The 19,560-nt window shown below is 45.7% G+C and overlaps 1 protein-coding gene across 1 annotated transcript; it reads right to left on the bottom strand.

Moving 5' to 3' along the window:
* Positions 1–5,004: 5,004 nt before the first annotated feature.
* Positions 5,005–5,806, bottom strand: LOC125533717 (uncharacterized). Its single transcript, XM_048697084.2, has one exon. The coding sequence runs from the start codon at positions 5,706–5,708 to the stop codon at positions 5,265–5,267; it is 444 nt and encodes a 147-aa protein (XP_048553041.2). The 5' UTR covers positions 5,709–5,806; the 3' UTR covers positions 5,005–5,264.
* Between the last annotated feature and the right edge of the window lie 13,754 nt (positions 5,807–19,560).

Here is a 19,560-nt window from a genome sequence, read left to right as displayed (position 1 = left end):
TCGAGTTACACCAATGAAGGGTGCTCACCGCTTCGGGATCAAGGGCAAGCTAGCTCCTCGCTATATCGGTCCCTTTACTATTCTCGAAAGGCGTGGAAAAGTGGCATATCAACTGGAGCTTCCGCCGAACCTTTCACAGGTTCATGATGTGTTCCATGTGTCACAACTCCGCCGTTGCTTCAAGGATCCAATCCGAGCGGTGGATCATGAAGTGCTCGAATTGCAACAGGACCTCTCTTATAAAGAGCATCCGGTCCGCATTCTTGACCAAGCTGAACGCCGCACACGTCAGAAGGCGATCAAATTCCTCAAAGTCCAGTGGTCGAATCACTCTGAAGACGAAGCCACTTGGGAACGCGAGGACCGCCTGCGTGATGAATACCCCGCACTGTTTCCTTCTACCTCCTAAATCTCGGGACGAGATTTCTTGTAGTGGAGGAGATTTGTAACGCCCGGATAATTTGGCTACAGTAAAACTCTCCTAATGATGCCATGTTATCTGCGATTACTGTTACTAATCTCGGGATAATTCGAAAACGCGTCAAATTCAAACTTAAAATTAAGGTCGACAATAAAAGTTTTCAAAATTGAAACAAAAATGTTCGGTGGACGCCAAATATTACAAAGGTAGTTATGGTGCAGAAAACACATTTTTAGTAAAAGACTAAATACTTTAAAATGAAATAAAACAGAAAAGAAAAAAAGAAAGAGAAAGGAAAACCCCCCTGGGCCATCTGGCCCAGCTAACCCACCTGGCCCATCCGGCCGAACCGGCCCGCCTCCCCCTGCCGCCTCCCTTCCCTGTTCCCCCGACCCGGGTCGGAACAGGGGCGCGTCCCCGCCTCACCCTCTCGCCGGCAACGACGAGGGGATAAGGTCGCCACGCCGCGCCCCCTCGGTCTCTCCTCCCACTCGCCCCACTCTCCCCTCGGTCCCCACGCCTTCCCCCTCAGATCCACCACGCTCCCCCCTCGTTCCCCTCCGTAACCGAGCGCCACCGCCGCCATGGCTCCGGCCTAGCCACGGCCACCGTGCCCACCTCGCCGCCCCACGGTGTCTCCAAGGGCCGCCGTCGTCCGCTGCTTCGACTGGTGCTCCCCGTTGGAGACCGGAGCCACCGCAACGCCCCGACGCCACCTTCGTCTTCCTCTGCTCCGACAAACTCCGCCGCCGTTCTTCACTGACTCCGGCCGTGCCCCTGCAGCTACTAAACCCCCAAGGGCCACCGTGTGCGCCGCTCGGTGAGCCCCTGCTCCCTCCTCTCTCTCTCTCTCGTGCGCCCTAGCCAGCTGCCGCCGAAGTACCCGAGAGCCCATCGCCGCGGATCGCCTCGCCGCCGTGGCCGTACTCTCCGTCGTGCTCGCCTGAGCACGGCATCTTGTTCCTGGTGCCCCCAGGAACCCAACGCACCCGCTCGCGCACTGCTCCGTGGCCGCTAGCCCCTAGCTCGATGAACGCCCGAACGCATCACCGCACGCGCCCGTCGCCGGCAGCCGTCCGGTGACCATTTGGTCCCGGGCTCATGCCTGTCGTGCTCGCACACGCCCGTAGAGGCCTCCTGGCCGTTTAGGGTACTTGCTGCCGTGCCGCAGCGCCGTTTCCCTCTCGCGGCCGAACGCCGGCGTCCGCCCCGCTCGTCACCGGTGACGCTGCGGCCCTCCTCCGGCCACGCCACCGCCCCCACCAGATGCGCCTCTGCGCGCTCGTTCGAACGAGCCCAGGCGCACGTGGATCCGTGCCCTGTGCGCAATTTCCGGCGAACTCCGGCGGGTCTGCGCCGTGCTTTTGGTCGCCGGCGGCGAGGGCCGGCCCTGCTGACCTGGCACCGCGGGTCCCACCACCTGGGCCACTGACTGGTGGGCCCAGGGCCCCCTGTTGACCTGTTGACTGGGTCAACTGCTGACTGGGCCGCCCCTATCTCACTGACCTATAGGCCCCACTTCAATAAACGAAATAAATAAAAAGAATAATTGGTTAACTAAATAGTTAGCTAATTAAAACCCTATTCTCTCACTAACTGCTGGGTCCCACCCTCTAATTAACCTGTTTAGTTAGTCTAAACCCCCTGTTAATGCCCCTGACAATGACATGTGGGTCCCACTGGACCCACCTGTCTGGTTTGACTGGTCAACCGACCAGTTGACCTGCTGACATCACTCTGATGTCATGCCTACGTCACCACACACTGTTTTGGATAATGTTGGAATTAAATATATAATTAAAATCAGAAAATGATTTAAATCTTTAGAAAATCATATCTTTTAATCCGTAACTCGGATGAAAATACTTTGTACATGAAAGTTGCTCAGAACGACGAGACGATTCCGGATACGCAACCCGTTCGTCCGCCACACCTCCCTAACCTATCGAACTCGTAACTTTCCCCCTCCGACTACTCTGCCCGAAAACGCGAAACACCGGGGATACTTTCCCGGATGTTTTCCCCCTTCACCGGTACCACCTCGTACCGCGTTAGGGCACACCTAGCACCACGCTTTGTCATGTCATGCATCGTCATGCATTTGTTTGCATTATATTTATTGTTTCTTCCCCCTCTTCTCTCGCTAGACACCGAGACCGACGCCGCTGCTACCCAGTACGACTACGGTGTTGACGACCCCTCTCTCTTGCCAGAGCAACCAGGCAAGCCCCGCCCCTTTGATAATCAGATATCGCCTACTCTTCTCTATATTGCTTGCATTAGAGTAGTGTAGCATGTTGCTGCTTTCCGTTCATCCTATCCTGATGCATAGTCTGTCCTTGCTACTACTGTTGTTACCTTTACCTGCAATCCTAATGCTTAGTATAGGATGCTAGTTTATCATCAGTGGCCCTACATTCTTGTCCGTCTGCCATGCTATACTATCGGGCCGTGATCACTCGGGAGGTGATCACGGATATATACTATATACTTTATACATGATACATGTGATGACCAAAGTCGGGTTGGCTCGAGGAGTACCCGCAGTTGATTCACGAATTGGGGGCTGGAAGGACATACTTTCCCGACGGCCCTCTGTGTGGATCTTTGTGGCGAAGCGACAAGGCAGGTTGAGACCACCTAGTAGAGAGGTGGGCCTGGCCCTGGTCGGCGTTCGCGGTTATTTCAAAATAACACGCTTAACGAGATCTTGGTATTTGATCTGAGTCTGGCCACTGGCCTATACGCACTAACCATCTACGCGGGGACAGTTATGGGCACTCGACGTCGTGGTATCAGCCGAAGCCTTCGTGACGTCAGCAACTGAGTGGCGCGCGCCGGATTGGACTGGAACGCCTACTAGGCTAGGTCTGCTTCCGGCCGCGTTCGCAACGTGCAGGTGTGCAAAGGGCGATGGGCCCAGACCCCTGCGCCATAGGATTTAGACCAGCGTGCTGACCTCTCTGTTATGCCTAAGTAGGGCTGCGACGTGTTGATCTTCCGAGGCCGGGCATGACCCAAAAAAGTGTGTCCGGCCAAATGGGATCGAGCGTGTGAATTATTTTATGATTTTCTTTTTGAAAAAAAAATTTGATTTTTTTTATTTTCAAATTTCTGAATTATTTTAACCTCTAGTCTGTATCACCACCTCTCATCACTTCTCAATTTATCCTCTAATCACCCCTCATCATTCCAAATCATCTAACTTCCCAAACGGTCACCCATCCTCCCACTCCCCCAGCCTGAGCACGCTTAACTTCCGGGTTCTATTCTCCCTCGCTCCAAGTCTGCACTTGTTGTTTTCCTGACAATACTAAGATGTCAATCCTATTAACCTTCAGGAATTTTGCTTGAGCATGAAGTGACACATTTCATAGTTTTATTTTGAAACTATTGTTTTAAAAAACAATAATTATTTAGTAACACTAATATTTCTTGAATAATTAGTTTGACCATTGTTTGACCACAATTTGACCAGATTTGACCAAAATTGAAATAACTGAAATAATTATTTAGTAACACTAATATTCTAGAATAATTAGTCTGACCATTGTTTGACCACAGTTTGCCCACTGTTTGAATTTTTTTCGATTTTTTTCACTCTAGATCTTAAAAGCCCCGTAACTTTTTTCTATTAGGTTTTTGAGGATTTTGAAAATGTTTAACGGGGTTCTCCCCGTTAAATTCGGATGTAACTTTTCGAGTAGATGATTTTTCATATAAAAAACTTTTTCATCCGAGTTAGTATGCAAAAGTTATGCCCATTTTTACAAATTTCAGAGAGATTTTGCAAATAAAGTTAAAATTCACATTTGCAAATTTTCCCAACAACTAGACCACATATCACATGGGAAACTTATTTTCTTTTATTTTTTTGACATTTCCATCATTTTCTTTTATTTTTTTTAAAACTGAAAAGGCGATCCACCGGGGGGGTAGAGTTTGAAAATGGGACCTTTAGTACCGGTTCGTGGCACGAACCGGGACTAAAGTTCTCAACCCCATTAGTCCCGGTTCGTGCCTCAAACCGGGACTAAAGGTCTAATCTTTAGTCCCGGTTTGAGACACGAACCGGGACCAATGGTTGTGGGCCAGGAGCGAGGCCCATTGGTCCCGGTTCATCCCACCAATCGGGACCAAAAGGTGCAGATGAACCGGGACCAATGACTCACGTGGCCCGGCCGGCTCCCTGGGCTCACGAACCGGGACCAATGCCCCCATTGGTCCCGGTTCTGGACTGAACCGGGACTAATGGGCTGACCCGGCCTGAACCAAAGCCCTGTTTTCTACTAGTGATTGGAAGCATTAGCTCCCACAAGTTAGAGCTTGTTGGTGATCAGTCTGGCTCGCTAGAGCACCGCTCGATTCGGATCACCCATTCTTTGCAGTATTGACGTCTTCTAGAGATTGATGGTGCAAACCAGAGCTCCACCATGAAATCAACCGTCCATGACACGAGCTCCTCGACCATAGAAGGTGAAGGTACCAGATGGTAAAAACAATATCCTAGTGCAACTAAATGAACTTAGTATTTACAGCAGAAAATGTAAATTTGCTCACCGTGCGGTCCTCATATGTTTAAAATTAGATCAAGTGACCGTCAGACCAAACGGAATACATAGCACAACCATTTAATACAAGCTGAGTCAAACAAATCAACTACTCTAGATCAATGATTCAAAAAGGATGATGAAGAAGAAAAAATGATTGCTGCCGATATAGTGAAATTTTATTATTGCGCTATAGGAGCGCTCATACCATTGAATCCATCGTTTACTAGACTGACGATTTATTCGAAAGCACCGCCGATCGAGATCAGGGACAGTCTGATAATGGTGCTCGTTCAGTTGAGCTTCCTTACGGTTACTGCGCTTCCGGTCTCCACACGGGGGTTGCTGCCTCCTGCTTCGTCGTCGTCGCTGACCTCGCGCTCGACGTAGCCCTTTGCGTAGTACTCCTTGGCGATCTCGTCTCTCTCTTTCTGGAAGTCATCCTCGATCGCGTTCACCTCCCGGATCATGTTGGCGACGTAGTCGTCCAGCTCGTCCGGGGACACCGGGAGGCTGCCGAGGTCGTCGAGGTTGGTGAGGGCCAGCCTCAGCTTGCTCGCCCTGCGGACGGAGTCGACGGGGATGCGCACGCCCTTGGACCGGATGTAGCTGTCGATCTCCTCCTGCGTCATCCTCCTCGTCTTCCCCTTTGGTTTGCCGCTGGCCACCGTAATCTTACCTCGCTCCGGCAGATCCGCCGCTGCGGGGGAAGGCGCCTTCTCCGACGAACTCGCCATCTGCGGTTTGATTGATTTCGAAAAACTTCCTATCCGGTACCTGGCGCACGGATCAGCCGAAGATATATATCAGGAAGACTGATTCCTCCGAGAGCCTCACCTCAGATGGCCCCCGTAAATGGGCTATGTAGTACGGGTTTTCTTTTTTCGTTTCTCTTTTCCTAATTTCTTTTCTTTTTATATAATCCGATTACTAGTACATAACGGGCAAAAAATTGAAAAAATCTTCTTCACATAAGAAATTTAAGGAAAGTGAACAAATTTGATGAATATTTAAACAAACCGGAAAGTATTCGTTCATACTTGAATATTTTTTATTAAACTCGGATGCTTTTCGTATAGAACGGCATAAACTAATTATATTTTGATATATTTGAACTAAACCGTACTCTAAACCTAGTCCAAATGACCGCCAACATACGTTCTTCCGTTTCGGGCTGGCCATGAGCATTACAACTGAAGCTCCGGCTATGTCTTCATAGTCTCTGCCTCCACAACTTGCAAGCGGCTAATCGGCCAACGATTTTAAGCCCACCAAGCTTGGCTTTAGAGGGAACGAAATGGGCGGTGGTCTTCCTAGGGCCCGAGCACCGGCGAGCTCCCATGCTCTAATCTTCTTCGCTGCCGGTAGCGCCTGTGGACGCGCCGGCTTCATGGTTGTGGCAGCAAGGTGCGGGCGTGGTGGAGTTGGGAATGTCTCGTCCTCGTCCTCGCTCTTGCCATAGACTTCGTTGGCCTCCTCGTGAATCTCCTTGAAGGTCGCATCTATCTCCGCCTGACGCTGGAGGTACCGCCGACGATTGCGGCGGATTTCACAGGCGGTGCGATATGAGTCGACCAGCACCTCCTACTCCACCTGGTCCACGTTTGGCGCGATATAGCTGTGCCAGCGGTGAGTTCCTCCATCGCGTGTTGGTGCTTGTCGAGAAGGTGGAGGTTGTACTCCTGGTCGGCTTGCGCCTGTCAGAACAAGGCCTCCCGCTCGGCCAACACCATTTCGGTGTAGTGAGCACGTGCCTAGCACATGGTGATGCTGACATGGACCGACGAGGAGGGTGTCGGCGACTCATCATCAATTGCGTCTTCCTTTGGGACGTCCGCAGCTCCGACCTCCTTCTGCTTGCCGGCAACAATAGTGGCATCTCCGTCTTCTGCTCAGAGGAGACGTTGTGCCAAATGGATTTGGAACTCGAGGAGGCCATGAAGAATGTGGTGCGGCGAGGAGGAGGATGGATGCAGCTATAGCCGGGGATGGAGTTTAAATAGTAGATGAATGGCAGGAGAAGCGCCGAGGTGGTTAATGGCGGAGTAGGTTCCTCGGCAACCGCGCATGTTTAACTTAGGGAGGCTAAATGACGGCATGTCATTTGAACGCGGAAGATTCACGTGCATCGGGAAACGATGCGGGCGACGCTCACGACCGGCGCCGCTTCAATGCTAGAATGCCAGTGAGAGGTCGCGTCGCTATGAACCGGCATGAATATGACACCGGTGCTCTGGAGCGGTGTTGGCCATTTCAGGTGGGATAGGGTATGGGCAAGGGAAGGGTTTTTTGGGTGGGCCATTGTTAGATAGAATCGAGCATGGCAGCAGTCCGTACGCTCGCAAAACTCTCTAGGTTGTTTTCATATTGTTGGAAAAAGTAAGTTCGGACCAGTTGGCGGACCAATACAGTCAAAACACGTCCGGACCTTACGCCTTGGATGGTTGCGGACGTTGTTAAAAATGCCCTTACATACTGTTTGAGACTTTAGTAATTCATTTAAAGTATTTTATAAATACTTCCTTCGTTTCGAAATTTAAGTTTTTTTAGAAATTACAACAAGTGACTATATACGAAGCAAAATGAATGAATCTACACGTTAAAATATGTCTACATACATCTGTACGTTGTAGTCCATTTGAGATGTCTAAAAACATTTACACTTAAAAACGGAGGGTATCATAAGATTTGAATTCTAATGATTTTCGTTATGTAGTTTTTAAATTTGGAAGATATTTTGCTTTTTTGCGCTATTAATCACGTGTTGGGGCCCGAGCGGCCGGCACATACTCAATCACCATCGGCCATCACATGTCTCGAAGCTGCTGCAGCTTTATCCTTCCAACGCTAGCTACTCCCTCCATTCCAAAATATAGTGCACCCGTGTTTTTCGAGGTCCAACTTTGACCATAAATTTAATCAACGAGACCAACTGCGGCAATCGGTCTTGGTAGTTAAATTTACGGTCAAAGTTGAAGCACGGGGATAGAGGAAGCACTACATTGTGGAATGGAGGGAGTAGCTTATATCTCTTTCCACCGAGATACTCTACATCTATCTGGAATCCCATCTATCTCCCTCTCGTCCATCTTTCTTCTCATCCCAACGGCTCTCCGTCAAGGTTCAATTCCCGGCGTGCGTCAATCATGTGCAGGCCTGTCGCTGGTGCCCCCGTTTCCACGAGAGCGAGCGCCGCCGGCTGATCTCGTCTGGTGCGTCCTCATGTCGGGTCATGATTTGTTCATTTGTTCCCTTCTCTCCGGCCCCTGGCTCGCTCCACCTCCTCCCGTGTTGGGGACACAACATCCCGTATAGCATCGGTGCTCCTCATCCCTTTCCTTAAAGACTCTCGAGGCGGCTTGCAGATTTAAAATCAATGATGTATATAAACTGGTTCATCAGAAGGTAAGGGGGCGATGTGGGATTATTAAAGAAGCAGCTGTTCTCTATGAAATGTGCCTTTGATGCTACTGGTTAGGGAGGTCGATCCGGCCCACTGGCAATTTGTTTTGGGCCGGCACCGCAGGACGGGTACGAGCCAGATTGTCCTACGGACGGACAACTTTTTTAGTACCACCTCGGATAAGCACGATATAAAAAGTTTTTTTATAAAGAAATATAAAAACTGAAAGCGTAAATTCACGGGAAGAAGCGTATTGTGACGGTGAACCCGGAGACTCAATCCGTGCTTTATTATTACTAGCAAAAGGGCCCGTGCGTTGCAACGGCAAAAAAACTATAATCTTCAATGGCCATGACCACATTTTGCTACATCACCAAGATACATTATCACTCTCAGTTTTATGAAATGATGAACATTTTTTCTAAACTCGTGAACATTTTTCAAATTTTTAGACAATTTTACAAATTTTTGTACTTCTTCTAAAATAAAGAATATTTTTGAATTCTTGAAGATTTTATGCTATTTGCAAAATAATAATAATTTGTGAACATGTTTTAAAACAATTTTCTTTAATCGATGAACATTTCTATAATCGAAGAACATTTTTAGGAAATTTGTGAAATATTTTTTGAAATTCATGGACATTTTTTTGATTTAACGAACACTTTTTGAAATTCATGATCATTTTTGAATCAGTGAACATTTTATGAATGAATAAATTGTTTTTGAAGTCATGAACGTTTTTTGTTCAATTTCATTAACATTTTCTAATACACGAACTTTTTAAGCAAACATTTTTTTACCAAATCACAAACTTTTTTAATCTACAAACAATTTATGATTTATTAAAAGATTATTGCTAAATTCTCATTTTCTAAAATTTCCAGATTTTTTTTGCTGTCCCAAATTATTAAAAGTAGAAAATTTGAAAAAATAAAATAAAATAAATAAATAAAAACAAACTTTAAAAAACAGGCCGCCTGGACATAGGCGGCCCATACAGGCGTGCGGCGTCTTCTTCCAGCGCACAGAGCGCAGTATACGTGGTCCTTACTGCATGGGCCGGCCTATGCCGGGATTCCCTTGTGTAAAACCTTCTTTTATCACTTATGCTCCATCTGTTTCTAAATATAAGTCTTTTTGGAAATTGCAATATAGACTACGTATGAAGTAAAATAATTCAATCTACACTTTAAAATACGTATATATACATCCGTATGTAGTTTGTGATGGAATCTCTAAAAAGACTTATTATATATAGGAACGAGGGAGTAGGTTGTATTGGTGGGTAATGTTTTGTAACTTTTGGGGCAATTTCCGTGAGATATCGCCAGACATGTTAGGAGGGCATCGTGGTCGAACGTTACGCGGGCGAACGTGGTAGAGGCCAAGTGGCCCAAGACAGACGATTGGTAGAATAGCCTAGCTCAATATGAGGAAACACCATGGACATACGAAATGAAAGGACCAATAATATTATACCTCCATTTATATATTAAAAATAGTATACATGCCTGTGTGTTAGAACGGTAGAAAGAATTGACATAAATTTAGTGAGGATTGTATGTGCAAACATCATGTTCAATGTGCTACAAATTTGGCGTAAATTTAGTAAAGATTATAAGAGCAAGGAAAACATAACGGAAGAAAAAAATGACATGAATTTAGTGAGGATTAAAAAATGCCACATCATTTTTACTCATAAGCATGGCAACCTACCATTGATTCCCCTGCACCTCCTGTTAATTAGTTTTTCTTTCTCTTTCTTTTTTTATATCATGATGCCCACATAATTACCGTCCATTTCCTTCCTCTCTCTTTCTCCTTCCTTCTTTATTTCTCATGTGATTATTTTTTTCCTTTTTGCTAGGCCTACTAATTACTCCTGTGATTAATATGGCGCCCAGATAATTACCATCAATTTTCTTCCTTCTTTGTCATGCAATTATTTTTTTTCCTTTTTTGCTAGGCTTGCTAATTACTCCTGCGATTAATATGGCGCCCAGATGATTACCACCAATTTTCTTCCTTCTTTATTTCTTATTTAATACATATTACCTTTCTTGCCGGCTCTACATAATTACCATCTTCCTTCTTTATTTCTCATGCAAAGAATGTCTATTTCCTTTCTTTATTTCTTTGCTTAATTTCCAAAGCAGCTTCTCGATGCCTGACAACCTAAAAAACGTATATAAACTGGTAAAAATTAATGTTAAATAGCAAGGTGGGACTATTTGATAAGTAAAAAAATATGAAAAAAACTTCCAGCCTGGTCACTTGTCCGTCCAGTGGGCCGTAGCACTCGCACATGCCCATCAAGATCGTGCCCATTTATCTCGGCCCGAGTACGCCTGTCTCTATTCTTAAGGTTCCAGACGCCCTAATTAGCAAGCTTAGGAGCCTAGCCTAAGTCGTCTGCTGCGCTGTAACCAACATGGGAGACCAGGGATCAAATCCCAACGCTGCCACCATTTTTTCTCTAATTTCTTTTAATTCAAACACACGCACATACAGCCAGATATAGAAAACGACGGTGAACCAGCCTACGACGGACACAATTCAGCATGCAGGCCCAGCCGAGGCCCAATTTAGCGAATCAGCCGAAGCCCAGTACGGGAAAACAAAAACCAGATGCATCTAAACAGATATAACGAAAATTTAGTACCACCTCGAATATGTTTTAAATTCAAACTGAAAGCGTAAAATCACGGGAAGAAGCGTATTATGACGGTGAACCCACGGAGTCAATCCGTGCTTTATTATTAGGGATAGATTAGGGAGAGATATATATGTATTATTTCAAAAATGAATTTAATTCATTTTTTAGCAACGTACATTAAAAATATCTTGAATGTAAAAAGCCACGTAATTTTCAAAACTGCTCATACCATTCCAATAAAAAACGTCTGTGTCATTTATAAAATGATCACACGCTTAAAAATGTTCATGAAGATGTAAACTTTGGTTGTGTAATTTTTTAAGAATGTTCATACCACTGAAAAAATTCATGACAGTTAGAAGATGTTCACACGTTTTAAAGTATGTTCATAGCAACTTTAAAATATGTTCATGAAATTTAAAAATGTGTTCGCGCAATTTTTCATAAATGTTCATAACATACAAAAAATGTCTATGTCATTTTTAAAATGTGTTCACGCAATTTTTTATGATTATGCCAAAACTTATCATGAAAACTTACAAGATATTGCTTTACGCATGTCTTATGTACCATTTATCACATCTGCAAGGAATTCTGACAACTCTGTTGGCCTACGAATGATCTACCTTACCTTCGGCTCGAATTTCAGCTATTAAGTTAGTTAACGCCTATATAAAAAATACGGCTAAAATTTTAGTTTCCTCAAAGAGATGCATTTCCTTTCGGAAAGATGAATAATCCTCCGACCAATGATCATTTGCACACTACAAATCTCAATTAACAAAATATCACTTCTTGGCATAATCTTGAGAACTTAGCGATACCTATTCTAGATGCGCTACAAGCAAAGCTAGCATTTGAGAGCCTGACTTGAGGACATTTTAGTACTAAAAAACTCTATTTTTTTGATTTTGACAACTACCCATGTTAAAGCTTGTTAACAAGAAAAACAAAATAATTAATTAATTAACTTTGAAGAGGTATGGATATCAAAACATACTAGATAACTGTGATGGTGTTACCTTGTATGAGTACGTTCTATCTTGCCTACAACGTGCAGAGTAAACAATGATACGCCTTTATCGGTAAGCTAGATGGATTGCACCATTAGGTTTATCAACCTCAACCCGACCCACCAAGCCGGGAGTCGACATGAGAGGCCCATTAGCCGGGAGACTGTCCTAATGTATTCTTTTGCTCGGTGTGAGCAGATATAAAGGTTTTGAGGGTGTGTTAAAGAGTTAGACGATTACTGTGGCTTCATTATAATTGTGTTTGATGCTCCTTGATTACTAGGATATAGTGTTCTAGGAAAATTAGAAGCATAATTTTGGCTCTTCCAACCAAGATTATAATTTTACGAGCAATAAAATTAGCATCACCAGTCTCAACATTAAATAACGTTTATAGAAATTTCTTCTTTACCTTTGATCATACATGTAAGTTCTTCAACCTTCGCCGTAAGCTCTTTATTCTTTTCTTCGGTGACTGGATTTGTCTTTCATGTAGCGGATCTTACAGCACGCTGCTGGCATGGTTTTCTTGCACGTCACCTAGAAGTTTCTTAGCACCATCAATTGGCCTTCCACTTCTTGTTGCCTTTAATGACTATACCAACACATCGGGTGTTTAATGACTACACCGTATGTGTAAGGGCATATTTATCTCTTAGTTGTTTTGGTGATTGATGACAATGCTTTTACGGACTAAGCGTGTGCTTTGAGTATTTCAGAAATTTCATCACTAGGCACAAGACGTTTTGGTGCCCCTCTTCAAGACGGTGTTTCTCTACATTTCTTTTCGGTGAATTTGAGTCGTAGGAAAGCCGTACTATTAAGAGGGGTCCGCTTTGGAAAGGTTTGGGTGGAATCAGCACGTACACATCTTCTCCTTTGCACCGCCTTTCCTTTGGCACTTTGGAGCATCCTCCGTCTTTTCTCGTCTATGCAAATTGTCGTGTTGGCTGAGCTTGGGCATGCGGTAGTACTGCTCCTAGGAGCGGTAGTACCGCAGGCCCTTGCGGTAGTACTGGGCCCAGGCGCGGTAGTACCGCAAGCACCCATGGGAGTACCGCTCCTTTGGAGCTATAGTACCGTGGCCCCAGGCCAGGCGCTGTTGCGGCTGCAGTAGTAGGAGCGGATGTAATTTTTTACATCCGCGCCCTACGCGGTAGTATCGTGCGTTGTGGTCTGGCTCAGCAGCCTGCGCGGCAGTAGGAGCAGATGTAATTTTTTACACCCGCACCCCGCGCGGTAGTACCGCCCCTGGCACACGGTACTACCATGTCGGATTTTTGCATTGACTCCAACTCAGCGGAAGTTGCCACGGATGTATTTTTATATGTCCGTGCCTTCTCAAAAACTGGAACATCCCTGCCTTGCGGTAGTATCGCAAGGGGAACGGTAGTACCGCGAAGCGGTTCTACAGCCCTCTGCTTCAGTGCATTTGGGCTGTCCTGATTTGTGCTGCTCGGGCAGTAGTACCGCGGGGCCCTACGGTAGTACCGCATGACCCTGCGGTAGTACCGCGGCCCTGGTGCGGTAGTACCGTGCTACGCAGGCTGGGTTGGTGGATAACGGTTGGATTTGTTCTTCCACTATATAAGGGGTGTCTTCTTCTCTGAGTTGACTATCTCTTCCATCCCCAAGCTCCATTTTCGCCCGATCTCTCTCCCTAGCCAATCAAACTTGTTGATTCTCTAGGGATTGGTTGAGAAGGCCTAGATCTACACTTCCACCAAGAGAAATTTGATTCCCCCCACTCATCCCTTGCAGATCTTTTTACTCTTGGGTGTTTGAGCACCCTAAACGGTTGAGGTCACCGCGGAGCCATATTCCATTGTGGTGAAGTTTTGCGGTATCGTTGGGAGCCTCCAATTAAGTTGTGGAGATAGCCCCAACCTTGTTTGTAAAGGTCCGGTCGCCGCCTCCAAGGGCACCATTAGGGGAATCACGGCATCTCACATTGTGTGATGGCGTGAGGAGAATACGGTGGCCCTAGGGGATTCTTGGGGAGCATTGTGCCTCCACACCGCTCCAACGGAGACGTACTTCCCTTTAAAAGGAAGGAACTTCGGTAACACATCCCCGTCTTCACCGACTCCACTCTTGTTTATCTCATGCCTTTACTTGTGCAAGCTTATTTGTGATATATCCCTTGCTTGCTTGTGTACTTGTTCTTGTTGCATCATATAGGTTGCTCACCTAGTTGCATATCTAGACAACCTACTTTGATACAAAGTTTAAATTGGTAAAGAAAAGTTAAAAATTGTTAGTTGCCTATTCACCCCCCCCCTCTAGTCAACTATATCGATCCTTTCAATTGGTATCAGAGCCTCGTCTCTTTATTAAGGACTTTGTCATCCGAAGAGTATGGTTGACACCATAGACGGTGTGGAGGAGCACTCGGTGTGAATCCGGTCTCGTCTACGGTCGATGGGGGAACCGTGGTATCTCGTGAGGAATTCAATGTGGCTTTGGACACATTGAAAACCTCCATGACGATCGAGGTTGAAAGCATGTTTACTAAATTCTTAGAAGCGCTTAAACTATCTACCGCACCATTGAAAGTGGGTGATCCCACTAACAAGGAGACGGATGCTAACTCCGACAAGGGGGAAGCTACTAGTGAAAAGGCTCCTTCTTCTAGTGGTAAAATTGGCAACGACATCTTTGCCCATATGGAACCTCCGATTACTTATGGTGGACCGATTCCTTCCACTCATTTGAATCATGTTGGTCCTCCCCCTAAGATTGTGAAAAATGAGGACTTTGATTCTTGGCTTTATCGCTTTAAGCGTCATTTGAACCATGTTAATACTAAACTTTGGAGAATCATTGAAGAAGGTTTCTATCCTCATGACCGAAGCAACCTCACCCGTAGAGAAGCCGCGGATAATCAATTCAATGAGAATGCTCTCTTCATCATCCAAGATGCAATTTCACCCGAAGATCTTGCTCATCTCCGACCCTTCACCATGGCCAAGGATGCATGGCGTCATGTTGTGTCTATCTATCGAGGAAGCGCAAGCATACAACGCTCCAACTATGAAGTGGTGCAAGATGAAACCGATGAGTTTGCAATGAAAGAAGATGAAGAACCTCGTGAGCTCTATCGGAGATTAACTACTCTCGCGACCTCACTCCGAGATCATGGGATCAAGGATACGGATGACAATTGGATCAAGCGCAAGTTCCTCGAGGCCATGATGCCTTACCACAAGGCCATGTCCTCCGTCATTCATCAAAGGCCGGACTTCCACACGTTGTCTTCAAGTGAAGTGTTGGATGAGTTTGTGGCCATGAGCATCTTGGACAAGACCGCCGACAATCCGGTGTTACGCTCTCAAAGAGCAAAGAAGCCCAACCTTGCCTTGAAGGCCTAGGTTAGTGTGGAAGAAGAGGAAGAAGAGGAAGAAGAGGAGAGCAATCCCGAAGATACAAAGTATGCCTATCATGAACACATGGCTCTTGCCTCAAGGGAATTTTGGAGCAAGAAGAACACTAGGCCCAACTTCAACAAGAACAACTCAAGTGGCGCAAAGATCAAGCAACGAGTGAGGACTTGCTACAATTTGTGGCAATGTGAGCCACTTTGTGGTGGAATGTTCTTATGAGAAAAGGGAAGACAATGGTGGCAAGCTCATCCGAAAAGACAAGGCCAAGTCTTTCCCCAACAAGAGCCAAGAAGACTCCTTCCAAGGGGTGGGTGGCACAAGAAGAGTACAATGAGGATGATGATGATGATGATGATGACGGTGAGTCGGTTGTCGTGGCCTCCATTTCCATTGCGACAACTCCACGGGTGTCTCCCTTCGACTCTCCCAATGAGAACTTCACCGCCAAGTGCCTCATGGCTAAAGCCACCAACAAGGTAACCCCCAACATCAAAAGTACCATCATTAATAATCCCTCTTTGACGGAGTGCATTGATGAACATGAGGGGTCCAAGGTGGAGAAGAATGAATTTGAGTCTTTTATGAGTAAGCTCAAGGGTAAATCCAAGAAGCACTTAGTTGCTCTCTTGGAACAACTTGGTGAAGCCAATGACATGATCTAGGCTCACGAAGATACCATCTCTAAGATGGAGGGGCATAGTCGTGACTATGCCGATGAGATTTCAGATCTTTCCAATGCTCTTAAGGAAGAGCAAGGTCTTCGTTTGGCTCTTGAGGAGTCATACAACGATGACCACACTAAATTAAAGAAAGATCTTGATCATGCTCTTGTCATATCTCGTGTGCTAAACTCCGAGAAGGCCAAGCTTGGGGTTGATCTTGCTAGACTCAAAGAGGAGTTTGATCTACTTGACAAGGCTCACAAGGTATTGAAGGGTGCTCATGCTAGCCTCAAAGAGTTTCATGATCAACTCCAAGTAAATCTAACCAAGGAGAAAGCCACCTTCCCTCATATGGTCTTAATTGATAATGCAAATGCTACTAACCCATGTTGTGAGCATGTGCATATTATTGAGGAGAATGCAAAGTTGAAGAAGCAACTTGAGAAAGGCCTTGTGTCGTGCATACAAGGTCAGAAGAACCTCAATGACCTTTTGAGCAATCAAAAGGGAGTTGTGGCCAAGGAAGGAATTGGGTTCACACCAAAATCCAAGAACGAGAAGAAGGATGACAAGGCCAAACGACCTCCCCCTCTCAAGAAAACTTTTGTGAAGGAGGGAGAGGGTGCTTCGAAGAAGAACAATGTGAAGGGTAGTGATGCTAAGAAGGGCAATGCTACCCCTCTCAACAAAGCCAGCGACTTTAACACTTCTTATGTCTTATGTCGTGCTAGTGATGGACATGTTTATGCCAAATTTGTTGGTTCTTCTTATGATTACATTGAATGGTCTATTTGGGTTCCTAAGACCCTTGTTACTAACATCAAAGGACCCATTACAAAATGGGTACCTAAAGCCAAGCATTGATTTCTTGTAGGTGTTTGCTTCTGATGGGGGATCATGGTTGCTCAATAGTGGAGCCACTAATCATATGACCGAAAGCAAGGACTTTGTGGTGGACGTTCACAAGATTCCATCTATGCCCACCAATGTAGAGTGGGGTGATGCCTCATCCTCTAAGGTATTGGGACTTGGCAAGGTTGTCATTTCTCATGATCTCATGATCGAGAAGGTCATGCTTGTTGAGTCCCTTGCATACAATTTACTTTCCGTTCGTCAACTTGCACTCATGGGCTTTGCCACTTTCTTTTATGTTGATACCGTGGCCCTCTTGTGGAGCAAGACTCTTAAAGTAGCCTTTGCCAGGCATGTCAAAAACGGTCTCTATGTGATTAACTTTTTGGAGCGACTCACTAAGACCGCGACATGCCTAATGGCTAAAGTTGATGTGGGATGGCTTTGGCACCGTCGTTTAGCCCATGTCAATGTGAGATCTTTGCAAAGTCTTCTCAAGGGGGACCATGTCCGTGGACTAACAAATGTTAGTTTTGCTAAAGATCGTTCTTGTAGTGCTTGTATCGAAGGAAAGCTACATGAAAAGGCTCACCCTCCCACGACTATCATTTACTCGAAGAGGCCTTTGGAGCTCCTTCACATGGATCTCTTTGCGCCTCCATCTTTCGATAGTCTTGGGGGTAGGAAGTATTGCTTGGTGATTGTGGATGATTATTCAAGATACACTTGGGTATATTTCTTCAAGAGGAAGAGTGAGACCAAACAAACTGCCATTGACTTTGCAAATGAAGCTCAACGTCAACACAATGCAAAGATCTTGACGATAAGAAGTGACAACGGCACCGAGTTCAAGAACTACACCTTGGATGAGTTTCTTAGTGATGAGGGGATCAAGCATCAATATTCTACACCTTACACCCCTCAACAAAATGGTGTAGCGGAGAGGAAGAACCGGGAGTTGATGGATGTGGCAAGGACCATGATGGCGGAGTTCAAGTCTCCATACAACTTTTGGGCCAAAGCCATCAACACCGCGTGTCATGCATCCAATCGCCTCTACCTCCGCAAAGGCTTGAACAAGACTCCTTATGAGATACTCACTGGTAACAAGCCCAACCTCAAGTACTTCCGGGTGTTCGGGTGTAAGTGTTTCATTCTCAAGAAAGGTGTTCGTTTGTCTAAATTTGAGGCTAGAGCTCATGAGGGCATATTTGTTGGTTATGCTACAAACTCCCATGCTTACCGTGTCCTCAATAAGTGCTTATTTAGTAGACATGTAACGTGGAGTTTGATGAGAATAACGGCTCCCAAGTGGAGCAAAGTGGCACTTGTGATGTAGGTGATGAAATTCCTCCCCAAGCCATAAGAAGAATGGGTGTTGGTTTTATCCTAACCATTGAGGATCCCCTTGTGGCCGAAGGAGAAGGACAATGTTCCACTCACGTGGAGCCATCACCAACTCAAGTCCCACACGCTTCCGAAGAACAAAGTGAAGGCTCTCAACCTCATGAACAAGACCAAGGGAAAGATCAACCTCAAGATGGTGTTGTATCACCAAGTGATGCCCAAGGTCAAGTTCTATCATCCAAGCAAGTTCAAGATCAAGAGCAAGCTCAAGATCAAGAACGAGCTCAAGACGACGCTCAAGATGATCAAGTGACCGCTCCTCAACTCTCTCCAGAGGAGGAATTAGAGCGTCGTGCCACCAAGATTGCATCCAAGCTCTCCACCAAAGATCATCTCATGACAAATGTTCTTGGAAGCTTAAGAAAGGGGGTAAGCACTCGTAGACAATTAACAAACTATTGTGAACATCACGCGTTTGTCTCCTGTGTTGAACCCCAAAAGGTCTATGAGGCGCTCGAGGATCCTGATTGGCTTAATGCCATGCATGAAGAACTCAACAACTTTGAGCACAACAAGGTGTGGAGATTGATTCCAAGGACAATGGGGAACCATAATGTCATTGGAACCAAGTGGATATTCAAGAACAAGCAAGATGCTCATGGGATTATCATTCGCAACAAGGCTCGTTTGGTAGCTCAAGGCTACTCCCAAGTCGAGGGTATCGACTACGATGAAACCTTTGCTCCCGTTGCTCGCCTTGAATCCATTCACATGTTGATTGCTTATGCTTCTCATCATAACTTTAAGCTACAAAAAATGGATGTGAAGAGTGCTTTTCTTAATGGTCCTATTAATGAGTTGGTATATGTCAAGCAACCCCTCGGGTTCGAGGATCCCTATTTTCCCGATCATGTGTATCAACTCGATAAGGCACTCTATGGCCTTAAGCAAGCCCCACGTGCGTGGTATGACCACCTTACCGAGTTGTTGCAAGATCGTGGTTTTGAAATTGGGAAAATCGACCCCACTCTTTTTACTAAGAAGGTCAAAGGGGAGTTGTTTGTGTGCCAACTATATGTTGATATTATCTTTGGTTCCCCTAACAAAGCTTTCAATGAGGAATTTGCCGCACTCATGACCTCCAAGTTCAAGATGTGCATGATGGGAGAGTTGAAGTTCTTTCTCGGGTTCGAAGTCAAGCAACGAAGAGAAGGAACCTTCATCAACCAAGCCAAATACACTCAAGACATGCTCAAGAGATTCAAGCTAA

This window comes from Triticum urartu, chromosome 2A (assembly GCF_056163025.1).
Source record: "Triticum urartu cultivar PI428250 chromosome 2A, HENAU_Tu73, whole genome shotgun sequence".
Classification (NCBI taxonomy): domain Eukaryota; kingdom Viridiplantae; phylum Streptophyta; class Magnoliopsida; order Poales; family Poaceae; genus Triticum; species Triticum urartu.
This window is presented reverse-complemented; position numbering and strand designations above follow the sequence as displayed.

Excerpts from the sequence above, each read along its gene's own strand:
- LOC125533717 (XM_048697084.2), bottom strand. The coding sequence starts at position 5,708 with ATGGCGAGTTCGTCGGAGAAGGCGCCTTCCCCCGCAGCGGCGGATCTG.